The 18,305-nt window shown below is 48.2% G+C and overlaps 2 protein-coding genes and 2 non-coding genes across 6 annotated transcripts; all 4 read right to left on the reverse strand.

Moving 5' to 3' along the window:
* Nucleotides 1–557: 557 nt before the first annotated feature.
* cep83 (centrosomal protein 83) lies at nucleotides 558–7,778 on the reverse strand. 3 transcript variants are annotated; one of them, XM_067254457.1, is made up of 16 exons: nucleotides 7,723–7,778; nucleotides 6,496–6,681; nucleotides 6,134–6,284; nucleotides 5,781–5,873; nucleotides 5,522–5,653; nucleotides 5,141–5,392; nucleotides 4,780–4,911; nucleotides 4,517–4,631; nucleotides 4,254–4,398; nucleotides 3,847–3,996; nucleotides 3,642–3,717; nucleotides 3,262–3,416; nucleotides 2,913–3,042; nucleotides 2,581–2,684; nucleotides 1,595–1,784; nucleotides 558–1,261 (listed from the first exon to the last, which is right to left on the reverse strand). In XM_067254457.1, exons 2-16 carry the CDS (start codon nucleotides 6,672–6,674, stop codon nucleotides 1,115–1,117), a joined length of 2,151 nt encoding a protein of 716 aa, XP_067110558.1. In that variant the 5' UTR covers nucleotides 6,675–6,681; nucleotides 7,723–7,778; the 3' UTR covers nucleotides 558–1,114. The 3 variants fall into 3 exon arrangements, with proteins under 3 accessions (XP_067110558.1, XP_067110559.1, XP_067110557.1); XM_067254458.1 differs by having other exon boundaries at nucleotides 2,653–2,684; nucleotides 3,262–3,419; XM_067254456.1 differs by having other exon boundaries at nucleotides 3,262–3,419.
* Nucleotides 7,779–8,589: 811 nt separating this feature from the next.
* trnav-aac (transfer RNA valine (anticodon AAC)) lies at nucleotides 8,590–8,662 on the reverse strand. Its single transcript has one exon. It is a non-coding gene; the product is annotated as a tRNA-Val (tRNA).
* A 757-nt stretch (nucleotides 8,663–9,419) lies between these two features.
* On the reverse strand, nucleotides 9,420–9,492 carry trnav-cac (transfer RNA valine (anticodon CAC)). The gene has a single exon. It is a non-coding gene; the product is annotated as a tRNA-Val (tRNA).
* Nucleotides 9,493–9,725: 233 nt separating this feature from the next.
* hcfc2 (host cell factor C2) lies at nucleotides 9,726–17,424 on the reverse strand. The gene is made up of 17 exons (XM_067254521.1): nucleotides 17,226–17,424; nucleotides 16,703–16,851; nucleotides 16,453–16,613; nucleotides 15,845–16,047; nucleotides 15,443–15,527; nucleotides 15,189–15,292; nucleotides 14,896–14,950; nucleotides 14,528–14,673; nucleotides 13,986–14,195; nucleotides 13,745–13,894; nucleotides 13,426–13,518; nucleotides 13,256–13,311; nucleotides 12,984–13,124; nucleotides 12,272–12,451; nucleotides 11,738–12,035; nucleotides 11,565–11,640; nucleotides 9,726–10,895 (listed from the first exon to the last, which is right to left on the reverse strand). The coding sequence occupies exons 1-17, from the start codon at nucleotides 17,422–17,424 to the stop codon at nucleotides 10,886–10,888; spliced, it is 2,316 nt and encodes a 771-aa protein (XP_067110622.1). The 3' UTR covers nucleotides 9,726–10,885.
* Between the last annotated feature and the right edge of the window lie 881 nt (nucleotides 17,425–18,305).

An 18,305-nucleotide genomic window follows, 5' to 3' on the forward strand; every position in this document is an offset into this window, starting at 1 on the left:
TATAACGGTCTAACAGACGCTTATACGAATCAATATTTTACTATACATTCTTACCAATTTCAGTATAACTGATGAGTCACAGGATAGGCTTTTAAATGTAGAACATGATTCTTTCTGACAGGTGGAATCCCGTCATGGCAGTTGAATTGCGGTCCATCGTGAATTTGATGATGGCTGAGCGGCTAGGGAATCGGGCTACCAATCAGAAGGTTGTCGGTTCGATTCCCAGCCGTGCAAAAGATGTTGTGTCCTTGGGCAAGACACTTCTCCATACTTGCCTCGCCCTGTACCTACTGTAAGTCGCTCTGGATAAGAGCGTCTGCTAAATGATAAAGCTTTGAGTTAGCAAACCTGTGTTCTTAAGTATATGTCAGAGCCCATACTTCTTTAGTTTAGCTTGTGAAAAAGTGTATTCAGTGCTTCAACATTAACCAGTCTTTTTAAACATGAGTATCTGTACTTCTTGAGTGAAGGATGTGTGTACTTTTGTCATCTCTGCTTCAGCGCACAACCTCTAGTCCAATCAAATATGTAAGAAGAAGGAACACACATTTGATGTATTTTATCATATTACATTTAAGTACAAAACAGAAGTACAAAAAGCTGTAGTAAAACCATTGTTTAAGTCTCACCCCATTAATATGATAAAACATTTGATACAAACATCCTTTCGAAAGCCATTTTAAAACCTGAGTAAGACACTGTTTGTCCATCATATCGATTTCAGACAAAGACATTGACAAATACATGTAAACATCTACAAAACAATTTCCTGTGTGCTGATGTAATGCATGTGCCAATAAAACTAATGAAAATAGAATAAAGTTAATGTCAGTGATTACATTAAAATCAAGAAACATCAAATCTTAGTTTGGAGGCGAGGAATAACCCCCAATGCCAGTCCGTGATATAAAGCCTGGGGGTCAGCGGGTCAGGGGTCAGAGTTCAAGGTGTGGCTCTGGCGGTCCTGGGCTCCTGTCTCTTCTCAGGGGTCAGAGTTCAAGGTGTGGCTCTGGCGGTCCTGGGCTCCTGTCTCTTCTCAGGGGTCAGTGGTCAGAGTTCAAGGTGTGGCTCTTGCAGTCCTGGGCTCCTGTCTCTTCTCAGGGGTCAGGGGTCAGAGTTCAAGGTGTGGCTCTGACGGTCCTGGGCTCCTGTCTCTTCTCTCCGTGGCCTCCAGGTCCTCCAGCTGCTGCTGCTGGCTGCACTCCAGCTCCTCCAGCCTGCGGCGCAGCAGACACAGGTCTCTCTGGTGCTGCTCCTCCTGGGGAGGAGGGGAGGGGGGAGGAGAGAGGGAGGAGGATGGAGAGAGGGAGGAGGATGGAGAGAGAGGAGGATGGAGAGAGAGGAGGATGGAGAGGGAGGAGGATGGAGAGAGGGAGGAGGATGGAGAGATGGAGGGAGCGAGGCAGGTGTTACAGGAGAAAAGTCTTACAGTTTCTGCTGAAACCACAGATGTTGGTTTAGAAAAGCTGTCAAGCTATCCTACAGCCACAAGAGATGTGTGGTCGGTTCACTTTTTTCTAACACCTGCTGTATACTTTACACTTTGGTGTCTGAATAGCCTCAGGTACAGGCACTGGCTGGTTCTACCTACCTGGAGGCTGAGAAAGGTCTCCTCGGAACCTGGGATGAGGACGGGGCCGTGGGTGGAGGTCAGGAGGGTGGGGCCGGGGGTGGAGGTCATCTGGTTGCCCAATAAAAGGCGACGGAATTCCCCGTGTCTTCGCTGGAGCTCCTTCAGACGGCAGTTGAGCGCCGCGTGCTCCTCGGAGTACGACGGACGCCTGAGGAGAAGCGGAGAATTCACAAACATCTCAACGCCGTCAGTTTAGTCGTCATAACGTTGTTAATGGTTCTAAGTGTTCTAATCAGGTTTGGAAAAAAATTGAAATAGCCATTCATATTAGCGTTAGTAAAGTTCTTAGCAGCAAGGTTGTGATGCGTGAGCTAGGGATGCTCATTTTTGTATAAAAAAATTTGACCGATAACCGACGCTCGTTAAAGACTATTAACCGTTATCCGACAAAATAGAAAATGTAGAGTGAATTATTATTTTCCCCATAAGGAGTTGATTTTTAAATAGCTGCATACACAACACCACAACACAAACTGATTAACAAAATGAAAACCCTTGAATATGAGAGCACTGCCGCTAGCTGTCCCTACATGATTGGCGGCTATAACACGGAAGTACAATTACAGTTACTTTCCTGCTGCTCAACAACCAAAAACTGAGATTTCCAAAGCAGCAGTCTTCAATTTGTCGTTAGTCGCTAGATAATACTTTTTTTTGGTCACTAGTGAAGGTGAAAAGTAGCTATATCTAGCAACACTGTCGCTAAATTGGCAACACTGTTTAACCGATAGTATTAACCGGTAAACATTTGTATTGACGGTTAACGGTTAATTATGAGCATCCCTAGTGTGTGTAGTGGAGGGAGGTGATGTGTGTGTGTAGTCGAGGGAGGTGATGTGTGTGTAGTGGAGGGAGGTGATGTGTGTGTAGTGGAGGGAGGTGATGTGTGTGTGTGTAGTCGAGGGAGGTGATGTGTGTGTGTAGTGGAGGGAGGTGATGTGTACTTGGTGGCTGTACTGGTCAGCAGTTCCAGCTCTGCCATCTTGGCCTCCAGCAGCTGGATCTTATCCTGATACCTCTTCTCCTTGTTTTCTGTCAGAGTCTTCCTCTACAACACACACCCACCAACGCAGACACACACACACACAACCAGGCGCACACATACACAGTCAAAGTGAGAATAATTGCTTCTATGTGCTTTATAAGACATGAATCACAGCAGAAAAGGAAAGTGAAGGAAGTGGACAGGGGGAAACTGATGTAGGTATAAGGTAACTAAAAGAGCGCACCGCCAACTTGAAAACGGCAAAAAAGAGAATCTCCTGAACAGCGCTACCTTCTTCTGGGCCAGAGCTGCCCTCTGCAGCTTCTCCTTGGCCTGGCTGTACTTCTCCTGCAGCTCCGCCTCCCGCTCCTGAAGCTTGTGTTTCTCCTCCAACCACTCCACCCTGCGCTCCTCAACCAGCCTGCACAGCACAGGGAGGGAGGAGGAGGGGGAGAATGAGAGGGAGGGAGGGGAAGGAGGAGAGGGAGTGAGAAAGAAGGAGAGAGGGAGGGAAAGAAGGAGAGAGGGAGGGAGGGGGAGGAAGGGAGGGAGAGGAGGGGGTTAACTTAAAGACAGGACAGTCTCTCTTGTAGTGGTCTGATGTTGGAGGTTGCTACAGAGGTGGAGGAGGAGGTCTAACCTCTCAGCCTCGTGCTGGCTCCTCTCAGCCTGGCTCCGGGCGTTACGCAGCTCCTCGCGGACCCTCTCCAGGGTGTCCCTGAGGCGCTGGCTACCCTCCTGGAGGTCTCCCTCGCTGTGGGCCAGCGTGGTCAGCTGCACCTCCAGGTCCTGGTTCTGCTGTGAGGGCGACAACACAGCACACTCAGTCAAGCCCAAGGTCGAAGCTCGAGATTATGTCACCCCTTGGTAAGTATGGACAACAAAGATTTGGGATCAGTTTGAGTTTGACTTCAGTTAACCAGGGTGTATTGACATCTTGGAGTCAGCTAGCCACGTCCCAGTGCAGGAGACCAGGGTGTGGCGTCTGTGTGGTGCTGGAGGACCTGGGAGTGTTAGTACCTGTCTGAGGTCAGTGTTCTCACTCCTCAGTCTCTCCTGCTCCTCCAGCTGAGATGCCTGCTGCTGTAGCCTGGTCCTGAGGAGCAACACACACACACACACACACACACACACTTAACCCATATGCTGCTGCAGCTTGGTTCTGAGAATCAACACACACAGCTCTCTAGAACACTCTAGAACGTGTCTATCCTCGTCTGCTGACCTCAGGCTCTGCACTTCCTTACGGACTGACTCCTCCCCCTGCTGGGCGCCACGGAGACGCTCCTCCCACTCCTCCTTCAGGGCGCGCTCAGAAGCTTCCTGCAGCGCCCTCTGCTGTTCCAGCTCGGCCAAGCGATTCTCCATCTCCAACCTGACACACACACACACACACACACACACACAACTGACCTCAGAGCGTGTAGATGGAGAGGAGGAGGGAGTGAGTGATAGAGAGGAGGAGAGAGTGAGTGATAGAGAGGAGGAGAGAGTGAGTGATAGAGAGGAGGAGAGAGTGAGTGATAGAGAGGAGACAGTGAGTGATAGAGAGAAGGAGAGAGTGAGTGATAGAGAGGAGAAGGGGGTGATGGAGAGGAGGAGAGAGTGGTTTTAGAAGGGTGTCCTCCTCACTTCTCCTCGTGTAGAGCTGCAGTTTTGTGGAACTCCTCCTCCCTGGCAGCCTGCACCCTCCTGACCGCCTCCCTCTCTCTCTCCACCTGCAGCTCCTTCTGTCGCTCCACCGTCCCCTTCAACACCTCCACATCAGACTGCAGCCCTGAGAGAGAGAGGTGTGTGTGTAATGAGGACAAGCACACCAGTTCTCAGTCATACTCAATAAAAAAAAAAAAAACATGCACTTTTGAATCCGAAGTAGAACCAGGTTGTTTACACACCCTCCATCTGTCCCTGCAGGGTGTCTCTCTCTCTCTCCACCTCCCCTCTCGCCCGGGCACACTCCAGCTTCACGTTGGACACATCCAGCTTGTGAGAGTGTCTCATGCCCTCCACCTCAACCAAGGACAGCCAAACTCAGCGTGAACAAACACACGACTACACACGCGGGGCCTAGTATTAAACACACACGCACAGACACACACAACTCTACACGCAGAAGCCTGAAGGCGCTCACACACGCGCGCATGCGGCCTGTCCTGACCTGGCTGGTGAGGGAGTTGACCTCTCGCTCTGCCTTGTGGAGTCGTGAGGTCAGCAGGGTGTTCTGCTCGTGGCTGAGCTGCAGCTCGCTCTCCAGACGCTCCAGCTGCAGACGCAGAGACTGCCTCTCCGCCTGGCACACACACACACACACACACACACACAACACAGGCACATACACACACACACACACAATAGCAAAAGACTGTATTACTTAAAATAATTAAATGTATTCTTACTGCATTGTAATACTGCTCAGAGATATAGCTAATATTTCTATTAACCAGTTACATCGGCCCTGCTACAACAACAACCAAATTAACACCAATCTCAAACTAAATGCGTCACAACAAACTTCTCACCTCCAGGGCCTTGACCGCAGCCTGGGACTCGGCTAGCTGGCGGACCTGGATTCGCTGCACGTTTTCAGCCTGTTGGCCAGAGTTGTCCCTCTGGGCGCGGAGCTCAGCCACCTCAGCCTCCAGGCCCTTCAGCCTCAGGTGGAGCTGGGCCTTGTCTCTCAGCAGCACCTCCACCCGCTTCCCATCACGAGACGGGTCGGGACCCTGGACCTGGGCTACCAGGTCCTCCCTGTCACGCTCCAGCTGTGATACCTGGCAAAGACAACACACACACACAATATAAGTACACCACTACACACAAACCTACTAATATTAAGCACACACAAATATAAGCAATGATATCACAACACACACCTCTTACTATTCAACACACACACACACCTCAGCGTCAAAGCGGATCTTGGTCTCTTCCAGGATGCGAGCGCTCTCCTCCCTCTGGTGGTCAAACTCAGACTTGAGGAAGGTGTAGTCATACCTCAGCTTGTTGTACTCGGACCTGTACTTCTCAGTCTCCTGCAGCACAGACAGGGGGAGAGAACCAAGGGGGAGGGGAGGGGGACTTGAGCTGTTAAAGCAGAGAGGGCAGTTGTGAGTGAGTTGACAGCGTACTGAGACCCCTGCAGGGAGACCTAGAGCCCACCTCCTCCAGCCTGTTGAAGCGTTCTCTGACTGGAGCTTCCATCTCCTGCTGCACCTGAGCTCTCAACAGCTCCAACCTCTGAGGGGTCAGCACCTGTTAAAGCACACACACACACACACACACACACACAGTGAGGATATACAAACTGCACACACACAGTTAAAGAATCTACAGATTGTGCTAAACGCACACACACAGTGAGAATATAAAAACTGCGCACACACACGGTTAAAGAATATACAGATTGTGCTAAACGCACACACACAGTGAGAATTTACAAACTGCACACACACACACGGTTAAAGAATATACAGACTGTGCCACACACACACACAGCAGCCCAGCCCCAGCACCTGTACACGCAGCTCTTCCAGCTCCCTGGTCTTGTCCAGCAGTTCTCCTCTCAGCTCGGCCAGGAGCAGCTGCAGCCTCTCCTGGCCCGCCTGCTTGTCACTCAGAAGACGCTTTAGTTCACTCTGCCCCCGTGTAAACTCATCCTGCAGCCTGGGAGGGGAGGGACAGTGGATGGAAACAAACGCACCCACGCAATCATGAGCGAGAATGGCGTGGTAAACGGCAATCATATGCCGCACAACCTTCGGAGTGAATAAAAAGAATGTTCCTATACACACACACACACACAGGGTCATAAATAAACCCCTATACTTATACCGTACATCTACACGCACACACACACACTTTCTCACGACATTACCTGGTGTGTTCAGCCTTCAGGGCCTGGTAATTGGTCTTGTGGTTTTCACACCTCATCCTCTCATCAATCAGCATCTTCTGGAGCTCCATCTCTGAGCCCCCCAGCCCTGCAGGCTTCCCCACCCCACTGTCCAGGCTGGGGAACAGGGGGGCGGACTGGGCAAGGGCAGAGGTGTTCATCTCACACCTGTGTGATAGAGCCAGTGGAGGGAGGGAGAGAGACAGGGAGAGAGAGAAATACAGTTTAAGACCAAGGTAGCAAAATAAAAATGTCAGTCTTATCATCAGGCAATGACTCCATTATTAAAAAAATTATGGACAGTTGGATTTACTCCGTTGGTCTAAAATTCAGTTAAATCTAACCAACTTCTCGAGGAAAGACAAGCTGTGGACTGCTCCGATTGAAGGTGGGACACAGAAAAGATTATGTTTTAAGAATTGAGCTCAGTGGCACTGATAAATTAACCAACATCATGGTTACCATGGCAGCCCCGAGTTCCCCAGCCACTTATGTTTGCCATTCCAAACCGCTTAGCAAAATGCCTAACGAGAAAGCCATGTCTCAAGTGATTTCTCAACCCTCTCTGTTGTGGATACGGTCTGGGAGCCACTGGGTGATTACGCTTGATTGCAGAGCACCGCATTTCACATGCCAGACACTTAAAGGAAAACGTTAACACTAGCTCGCTGACAAGCCAGCAGCAGTGTGCCTGGCTGAGACTATAAACCTCTTACCCTTTGAACCCTTTGGCTTTATTTAACTAGTAGTACAGCGTCTGCGCTGACTAGTTAAATAGTACAACTAGGATGGTGTAACTAACGCAATTCTATGGTCAACAACATCTCTTACAGCTAACTACACATTTGAGGTAGCCTACCCCATAACGCTGGCTAGCAAACACTGCTACAGAAACTTAACAGTTAGTCCTAATGAACAGCATCTCTCTAGCGAACACACAAGTCCCTTCTTTGCGCTTTGTCAAGTAACTAATAGGCTACTTGTAGCTACATTACTTTGTTTTTAAAATTGGCGCTTTCACCCCTGCTGTTCAATACCAGCTGGCTAGCGAACGATAGCTGGACTACCCGGTTATATTGAGCAAAATCAGCCTAGCTATCTAGTTACTGTCTCTGCATGCAATTAACGTACCGCTGTGGTCTGGATATTGCAATGCCATACGGTTGAAGTAAATAATATAGTTTTCTTGGAAATCGGAAAACGTCCTACCTGTCGGAAACTCATTGACTTATTGCTACCGACTGGAGCTAATCCGAACTACAAGTGCGCGGGGGATGACGGGAAATACCTTCTTCTTCTGGTGACGTCGAAACACAGATGCGCCCCCTGGAACATAGACATATATATGTATATGCCCTGGAGTACCTGAGCGTGTAGTTTGCTGTCAAAATCGAACAGCTACAAAGTATATTTGTACAAATATGTAGATTTTAAACTTTTACAGTTTCTACAGTGTAGTGGCTACATAAAATGTTAACATTAAAAAACATACCAATACATTTCATGAATATGTCCGTATATGCTGTTATTGTATTGAAATGCTTACATTTGAAATAACAACATCCAACTGAACAATAAATCACATTTTGGTAAAAAAAAAATATATATATATTATGGAGGATATGCCATCAGGATATAGAGGCAAAAAACTATATATTGGTATTATACAACTAAACATTATTACACATATTCCTGCCCATGTATACAGTACAGTTTGACATGTTGAATATCTTGGTATATGATAAGCTACACATTTCTCATATTAAAAGTAGCTTGAATGCGTCGTGCCCATTCATTCTCTATGGTAGTCCTTAACTCTACGGGTGTAATATTCTTAAAGGCCTCTGGTAGCGCTGTTCCAACTTTCCCATAGACACCCATAGAGGGAGGGGTGGGTGAAATGAAAAAAACATGTTGCTGCCCGGTCTCGAACCAGGGACCTTTCACGCGATATTTCTCTCTTCATATCTATCTATGAACAATACATTTTCGTGCATGTCAATAGTGGAGTTTTCAACACTGTCTTATCTTGCCTAAGACTCAGGAAAAAGGGAGGGGTGGGTGGAAAAAAAAACATGTTTCCGCCCGGTCTCGAACCGGGGACCTTTCGCGTGTTAGGCGAACGTGATAACCACTACACTACGGAAACTGATGTCTGATAGATTGATAAAGGTGATTTAATAGTAAATTGAATATATTATAGTTTCGATCTATTTTCACAAACTAAATTTTAATTATTTAGCTGTACATACCTTGTGCCAGCATCCTGGTATTGGCAACCCATCCCAACCCTGTGGAGACAGGACATAAGTGTTATCAAATTAACTTACCTAATTAATCACAAATAATCACATATTCATAACCATCTAGTTACCAACAGTTTAAATACCACTGTCACTGACAAAATCACAAACAAGGTTATTGTCTAATCATTATTGCATCATTTATCTAGGCAGGGTTAACACAGGAATGAGGGAGGGGCAGAAAGTCAGGAAGCAGTAACACTATACCAATGGGCAAGGGGTGTCAGAGGATGCCCCCCCCCCACCCCCCCCCCCCGCCCCGAGGAGCTATTTACCTCCATTGATTTGCTGAAAACCAAGTGGTTTTGAGTCACTTCTATTTAAAGTCAATCAACGTACAACTATAATCAAGCACACAAACTAGGACTGGGATGGGAATGGCTAAAATGGCACTTGCTAGAGCTAGGTACATAATACTCTTATTTGTCGACATGGACCAGTACAAAAAAGGCAGCAACAATGGTTATAGTGAAAGGAATGGCAGTCAAATCAGAAGTGTTACAGCGCGGGATTAGACATCCGACCCCCTATATATCCATCCTTGACGCATTCCGTGTCAAGGTGCCTCTTGAGGAAAAGTAGAGGGATGAAATACGAAAAGCATGTTTCCGCCCGGTTTCGAACCGGGGACCTTTCGCGTGTGAGGCGAACGTGATAACCACTACACTACGGAAACTGATGACTCTGATAGGTCCCTGACACATATACAACTGTGACGAGTCGGGGTTTCACATACACATTCAAGAATACACCTACACGCTTTGGTGTTAAAGCATAAAACATTCCTTGGCTTATTCACCCCCCCACCAAACATAGACTTTACAGCTCCATTCAGTTCAAGTTAGGCTATGACACTCACAATATACTCCTGATTTTCAGTAGACAAGTCAAACTCACAGATACCGTGACAAATGTGTTTATTTTTCATTAAAATCTCAAATGTCGACATATACTCAATGAATTCTCTTCTCCCCTTTTTACTGCACTGCGAAGCGGCAAAAAGTTTTAAATACACAAATTACAATCATTCAGATGTCACGCATCCTTACGACAAAACAGAAGTGCTAAAACACAATTCTCTCCTGCACAGGGATCATAATGGGAAAGGCGAAATTAGTCTAGAGCACATACTCACTGAGTAACAATCCTTTTTTAATATTTCTGATAAGATTAGATTGTATCAAACACATGAAAACTGAAGCCACCCTAATGTCTGGCGTAACAAACTCTAACCATGAGATTCCCCGGTCAGAAGTATAATTGTAATGAGATGGAGCACATATGAAGTTGTAACAGACATGCAGACAGACACGCAACTTTACTTCTCAGTATGATAAAATATAACAGAGCAGATGACTATGCCAACAGCCATACATTTACAAATGTACTGAAATGGGTGACTTGGATGAAGTGGCTTAAACAGAACTTATTATGCCATGACTGAAATTAGTACAGTAATCACATAATACCGTGTCAAATAATGGCAAGATATTAATGAACTACAACTCTGAACACAAAACTAATTTCTCCTCCCTTTCCCTCAATCCATAAAAACAACCAAACTGAAAACTAATCACAGGTATCCTGTGTAACTTTTGAGAACGCAACTGACAATGGAAACACTCATCTATGCCCATTTTATGCATTAAGGCACATTTAACTCTTTATAAGAGTATTTTTGCACAGGAATCACTCACTACACCAATGGCTTGTTCATAAAATCAACATCAACTCAAAATTGGCCCAGCGTAATGCACTGGAATAACAAACAAACAAAATCCAGCAAGCAAACAGTGCTTTTACTTAAACAAAACAATATTTCAGTTGGCCCAAAACAATGAAAATAATAACAACATTTCAGTTGGCTCAAAACAATGAAAATAATACCAACAACAACTATACAACAACTATGTACAATAGCAATATATATATATATGTATAAAAATAAATTAAAAATCAACAGAATAAGGTATCCTACAGCGCTCGTATTCAGGACTTGTTGATGGTTTTGAGCGACACCTTGTTGTCTCTCCTGTATCCAGGCAAGCGTCTTGTACCTTCCTGTGTGTTCAGCTGGAGCTGCCGAGACGGAGAGCAAGGGCAGTCAAGTGGTTATTACCATAGATATATATAAAAGGGTAGATGTCTCGTTCGCGTTGCCGGACAACGGAGTCGAACGTCCGCACATGGCGGCCATCTTGCTACAGTCAACTCGCTCACCCATAACATTGTGTTGATGCTACATGTACTTCTTAAATGACCATGACTTGCTCAAATTTCAACCGATTTTGAAACGGTTTGGTTTGTTAATCTGTCATTTCATCACATACCTATAGTACACAAAGAAACTAAACATTCATCCAGGACCCTCGTGCTACATAACAAGTTGTGGAAGAGAAATGCTGTGACTGTAAACACAACATACTAACCATATGTGGACATAGCAGTAAAAAAACAGGTGTCTGGGCTGGGAGGAACAGGGTGTCTGGGCTGGGAGGAACAGGGCGTCTGGGCTGGGAGGAACAGGGTGTCTGGGCTGGGAGGAACAGGGTGTCTGGGCTGGGAGGAACAGGGCGTCTGGGCTGGGAGGAACAGGGTGTCTGGGCTGGGAGGAACAGGGCGTCTGGGCTGGGAGGAACAGGGTGTCTGGGCTGGGAGGAACAGGGTGTCTGGGCTGGGAGGAACAGGGCGTCTGGGCTGGGAGGAACAGGGCGTCTGGGCTGGGAGGAACAGGGTGTCTGGGCTCACCTGTCAGCAGTATCCTGCTCTTCAGGCTCAGCGGGGCTGTCTGGTCTCGAGGACGAAGCTCCCTGCTTCACCATGTCTGACAGGAGACAGGACCAGGGTTACACACCACACACACTGCCAACAGACACACACACACACACACAGCGCCAACAAATACACACACAGTCCCCTACCCTGCAGCCAGCGGATCTGCGTGGCGGGGCCGTAGCCCTGCTCGTTCTTGGCCGCGATGCGGAACACGACGGCGGGCCGGTTGGGGGCGGAGCAGTCGATGTCAGCGTTGGCCAGGTGGGCGGGGCTGACGGTGCAGAAGGTCTTGGTGCCGCGGTAGATCCTGATGAAGGCCAGCTGGGTCGGCCGCTCGCTGGAGCTGGGCCGGCTCTTCTTCACGGCCAGGTACATGGAGTACTCAAGGATCCTACCGGAGGGGGACGAGGGGGACTCCCAGGTGATGTGGACGGAGTCGTTAGCCTGGGGGAAGAGGGGCGACGAGAGGGTCAACATCTCGTTGGGTTTAGGGTCCACCTACAAGATATGTGGTTGTTTTCTAAAACCCATTTATGTTCCTTAACGGAGGGAACGTGGTCTGGATGAACATGGGTGTAGGCTGGAAGACACCTCTGCCTACAGTTTAAAACCATAGAGTCAAATAACTACAATTCCAGCATATTTCGTTAATATTGTAGTGCTGAAAGGTAATGCTGCACCTTGGTGATCTTGACAGCAGAGGGCGCTCCAGGGAAACCTGGCTGGCAGGTCTTGAACTCGCTGGAGGGGCTGAAGTCTCCCTGGCCACAGCTGTTGGTGCCAGCCACCCTGAACCTGTAGGTGAGGCCAGGAGCCAGGGGCTGGGCCGTTCTACCCTCGTAGTCCTGGGGCCCCGGCAGCTGCTCCCGGAGAGAGGGAGGAGGTAGAGAGGAAGACAACAGGTAGAGGAGAGGAAGCAGGTAGAGAGGAAGAGAACAGGTAGAGGAGAGGAAGAGAACAGGTAGAGGAGAGGAAGCAGGTAGAGAGGAAGACAACAGGTAGAGGAGAGGAAGCAGGTAGAGAGGAAGAGAAAAGGTAGAGGAGAGGAAGAGAACAGGTAGAGGAGAGGAAGCAGGTAGAGAGGAAGAGAACAGGTAGAGGAGAGGAAGCAGGTAGAGAGGAAGAGAACAGGTAGAGGAGAGGAAGCAGAAGACAGGTGGAAGTGAAGAGGTGTAGGAGATGTTGGAGGTTGAGAAAGAGATATGGAGAAGGAGAGGTGAAGGAGGAAAAGAGGATAGGAGTGACATGTTTCCTCAAAAAGCCCCAAGTTCAAAAAAAGGTCGATAACGCAACGAATAAATGTTCTGTGATGACTCGATTGGATCCAAGCCGAAGTACACAGAACTGCCGATATTCACCGTGTGACACGGCAGAGTTTCCACGGCGACCTACCTCTTGAGTGTTGCTGGGCTGGCTGTTGGAGGCGGCGCCCTGGTCATCCTCAGGCAGGTAGTACTGGGTGACTTCACAGAAGAGGGATTTAAACACGCCCACATCGTACCACCTCAAGTCCTCCGGCTTCTCCCCAGGAACCTGCACAGACCAGCCAAACAGGAGAGACTTCAACACAATGGCATTTTTTTGTTGTTTTATAAAACGTTTGTTTGAATTAACTGGATGCTGAATGGCTTGTGATGCTTGTGTCTGTGTGTGGTGTCTCCTACCTGTTCTGTGTGAGAGCTGGGATCAGAGCAAGGGTTGTCACTGGGGTCTTTTGGTGCTACAGATGACAGAGAAGAGAACATTACCACGGAGAGAATACCACTGAACACCCTGACGATAGTTCAAGTCTCTTGTAACTGGAGGTTAGTGTGTGTTTGGTCCTCCATGTTACCTGGCTGGCACTGGGGTGCGCTGCCCTCCTCAGAGTCCAGGGGCCTGGAGGTCACTGAGGGGTCAAGCTCCCGTCCTGGAGGTCCTAGCGAGGCTAGAGGTTACAAACAGAGGGCAAGAAGTCACAGGTCAAGGGTCAAAGGTGAGCCATGCAAAAACTAAACACAAACTAGGAAGTCCGAGACACATCGTTAATTCTCATTCTACCCCGAACTAGAGCCTTCTACAGGCAGTGTGTAACATCTCCAAAATGCTTCTTTTAAAATGTATTTTAAACGTTTGTTTCTTAGATCTTTGGTTCAAGTTAGTGGCAGACGTACAGGGCTGTGTGAGTGCTGCCCCCTGGCTGTCTCCAGCTGCATCGCTCTGGTCTCCTGCCTGGGGGTCACTCTCAGACACCTCCATGAAGGAGTCGTGCTCCTGTGGGCCCCCTGCCGAGGCCTCATCCAGGGCCTGGATGGAAGGGGCACCTGGGAGGAGAAAACCACAAGAGTTCCTCAACCTTTACTAAGTGGTTATCGATGTAAACCAGTAAGCAGTGGCGATATTGTTTCCCCTGACCTGGCTGCTCCAGTAAGTGACCCCCTTGGTTCTCGGTGCTGGGCGGGGCAGCGGGCCAGGCCGCGGAGCCAGCAGGGGGGGCGCTGGAGGTGGAGACGGGCTGGAGCTGGAGGAGGTAGCACTCTGCTGCAGGTAGGGGGCGCCAGGCTACATGGAGCATGCTGATGGTGGACTTGACCAGCAACACAGCCACAGGGGTGGTGGGACGCTCTGGAACAAGACAGCAAAAAAAAAAAAAAAAAAATACCCCTCTCATTTCTTTCAGGGACAATGCACACTGATCAACAGCAAAACTGTAAGTGCGCCAGAGTTAGCCAGAGAGGCTAATTTTCATCTGCAGCCTAAAATGACAAAATATACAATATGGCGTGTGTGTGTTGTTTGTGTATGTGTGTGTCTGCATGCACGCATGCGAGCAACTGCAGTTTTGCGAGCAACCAGGAGTGTTTACAGTTTCACAACACTTTGCTCCAGGCGTGTTTTTCAAGGAAGATATGGTGGTTTAATAGTTCAACCGGTAAAGCAGTAACTCCTGTCCTCACCCGTCTCCAGGTACCACAGGTCCTTGCGGCACACCTGGTTGTTCCAGGTCTTCCTGTATCCGTCTCGGCCGCTCCAGATGTAGAGACGGGAGCCGATGGTGGCGGCACAGTGGCCGGCCCTGGCCCGGGGTCCGCCGGCCTGGGGGCTGCTGGCCTGGGACTCCTCCCACTGGCCTGCTGACTCCTCCCGCTGGCCTGCTGACTCCTCCCGCTGGCCTGGGACTCCTCCCACTGGCCTGCTGACTCCTCCCGCTGGCCTGCTGACTCCTCCTGCTGGCCTGCTGACTCCTCCCGCTGGCCTGGGACTCCTCCCACTGGCCTGCTGACTCCTCCCGCTGGCCTGGGACTCCTCCCACTGGCCTGCTGACTCCTCCCGCTGGCCTGCTGACTCCTCCGGACTGAAGCTCTGCCACATCATGGTGTCTGGGGGGAGTGTTTTAAAGTGAAGTGCGTTTTAAAGTGAAGTGTGACAGGGAAGGTAGAGAGACATACAAATACAGAGAGAGTGCAAGAGAGAGAGAGAAGAAGAAAATGCAAGCGAGAGACCGAGAGAGAGAGAGAGAGAGAGAGAGAGAGAGAGAGAGAGAGAGAGAGAGAGAGAGAGAGAGAGAGAGAGAGAGGACAACAGGGAAAGGCGTGTGAGAGGGCGCCCCCTACTGACCCAGGTGCAGAGCGGACAGAGAGCCACTGCAGGCCCATTCAGCATCTGAACCGTCAGACTCCTTAGACTCTGCAACAGGGACCCATCCCCCAAACACATACATCCTAAAACACACATACGCACAATGACAAATACACACAGACATGCCGGTAAGTGTTACTGTGGTAACATGTCATGTACAGCATGCTTATAAACAGTGATACGATTCACACTTTAATGCAAATGTAAAGATAAAAACAACACAAAGCCAGTACTTGTTATCTATCAGGTTGGCAGAGTGTAGGCTTCTCGGTAGTGGGTTGGGTCCTTTAGTTTCGGGACAGGACCAGATCATGGAGTCTGATAGGGGAAGGGAATAAAATCAACACAAACGTTTGTGTGGGTGTACAACACACCTACTATATCCCCCGAAGTGTTTAGGACAAAATAACAGTGGAGTCAGGTGGCTGAGCGGTTAGGGAATTGGGCTAGTAATCCGAAGGTTGCTGGTTCGATTCTGGCTGTGCAAAATGACGATGTGTCCTTGGGCAAGGCACTTCACCCAACTTGCCTCGGGGAGAATGTCCCTGTACTTACTGTAAGTCGCTCTGGATAAGAGTGTCTGCTAAATGACGTAAATGTAACAATGATGTTTGGCGTGTAACAATGAGTCCTACCCAAATCAAGCTGCCAGAGGTCATTGAGCCGATGGCCAGTCATTCCTCCATAGATGTAGAGTTTGGGAGAGCCCATTCCACTGTACACAACGCATGTGTGGGACTCCCTGGCCGAGGGGCCACCCCCCTTGGTCTCTGGAATGGTCCAGCCCTTCACTCCTGACACGGACTGCAACTCTAGCTCGTAGAAGTCATCCAAGTACCTGTGGAGAGGGGGAGTAATTAGGAGATCATCATCAACCTAGGAAAAGTCACTTACGGTGGAATACAATTTCAATAAAGATTTAATAAAAGGGGAGGGTATAGCTCAGTGGTTAGAGCACTTGACTGGAGAGTCCAAACTGTACCGTTCGTCGCTTTGGCTAAAAGCATCTGCTAATTGAATACATTACATTATAAATATTTTAAGTGTTAATTTTCTACGTGGGAGTTACTTCAGGCTTCAGTTGCTAACTGAAAATAGTTACGACTGAAATCCCAGCACCTAGACAAAGGGGAACCACACATCTGCATGCATGTCACCTCAAACCGACAATCATAAGCACTCTAACCACTGTTCCATTACCTTTCTTGATTTGACAGATGAAAGCCTTCTGAGGCCAACTTACCTCATGACATTGCGGTTAGGGTGCTCGCTGACATTAGCCAATCCCCCAAACATGTAACACTTGTTTCCAAAAAGGGTGAAACTGTGACCAATACGGGGACATGGTGGTAAAGCGTTTCTAGGGGGCCTCGGTTTCAGTCTTTTCCACAGCCAGCGGCTAGCCTGACAAACATGGGGTTTAAAGATCGTTATTAACTTCGGGAACTTGCTACTTCAGACACTAGAAACAAAAGGGGCGAGTGAAACTGCACCTGTAGTTCATACACGCTGTTGCTGTATTTGCCAAACTCCAACATGCCCCCAAAGACAAGGACTCGCGTCCCCTCGCAAGCGAAGCCGTGGGCCGCACAGCCGGGTGGGATATCCCCTCTCACCGCGGGCAGGAACCACTGTTTGGACACTTGGGAGAAACACAGGGTTGCGTTCATTCACAACTAAGACAGCTAGCGATGGAAGGTAGCTCCATAATGCTGAAGTTGTACGTCAAAGACATTTCTTGAAAAACATTAAATGTTTTGCTAGTAGATGGTCAGCTAGTGGTCTGACGCGTTACTGTACCCGGTAGATGCTTAACTGCATTAGCTAGCTTTTTCTAGCTGAACATATAACGTTCTCCGTTTGGTAGATGCATGAAAATGCATGTAATTTTTAAGGAACTATAGCTGCCTGGCTGCACTGTAGGCTCGCCAGCCTTGATAACTTGCAGAGGAGTAGTAATGTTAGGTAGTTAGCTAGCTGGCTAGCTAGCTGTACAGTGCTAGCTAGTTAGCATACCAGTGTTGTAAACATGGAGATCCTCCGCTATCCCCTCGTTTCCACCTCCAAAAACGATAATGAGTTCCCGGATAGCTGCAGCGCGATGCCCGTGCCTCGGCCATGGAATTCGTCCCGTAAATGACTGCACTTTTTTCCATAACGGCCCTTCTGTAGCCATTGTCCGGTGAGGAACTTTATCCACCGGGATTTGATCCATGGTCTTAGTGCTTAACTTACGGGGCTTGATTGGCGCTCATTGTCGTTATTGGAGATAAATGGGCGGAGCACATGTACCCACCTATCGCGTTGTTACGTTCCATCTGTGCCTGTAAAACTTTTGCATCTTATGGGACATTATTTTTTGTAACTTTGTAAAAGTGGTTTGTGAAGAAATTGGAGAGTATCCCTTCACTAAAGTGAAAAATACACACATCCACAACTGTGTTAAGTTTGTAATATAGGTAGGCCTACGCAAATTTTTTGTTGTGTTGTGCTTTTATTTTGGGACCCCAACTAATCACTCTTCCTTTGAGGTCTATTTCCGGGAGGCGTGTTTTCATGGAGTGCACACGTGAGAATACGGCCACGGGACTCCAGCAGGTGTCGAATACGTTTGGCTGAACCGACCAGTCCAAGAAAAGAGGGGGGAGGAGGTAGAAGGGTTTCGTTAAATTTTGTTTTGTTAGGTATTTCTTCCGTTTATTATGCTTTTTTGTTTAATCTGTATTAGGCTGAAACCATTTAGATTTTGTACATGTAACTATTACTCATGTTAAACTGTAAATATACTTTCTAAATATATTGTGGGAGTGTGTGTGAGAGAGAGATAAAGTAAAAACCAGAGTTCTGGAGAAATCCCGGCCTGACTGCGGCTGCTCGTTTTTACATCCCCCTTCACACTGATTTCCGTCCTGTTTGTAGGGTTCGAATTACGGGGGCGGGTTTGGACCCCCCCAAAAGAGGTAAAAAATAACAGGTCGCGGGGGGTCGATACATTTATATATCGTTCTTACCTGTAATCGTAACCCCTCCGAATGTCATTGTATGATTCGCACTAAGGGTTCACCACCATCAAAACCTTGGTTCTATACCTACTGG

This window comes from Osmerus mordax, chromosome 17 (genome assembly GCF_038355195.1).
Source record: "Osmerus mordax isolate fOsmMor3 chromosome 17, fOsmMor3.pri, whole genome shotgun sequence".
Classification (NCBI taxonomy): Eukaryota; Metazoa; Chordata; class Actinopteri; order Osmeriformes; family Osmeridae; genus Osmerus; species Osmerus mordax.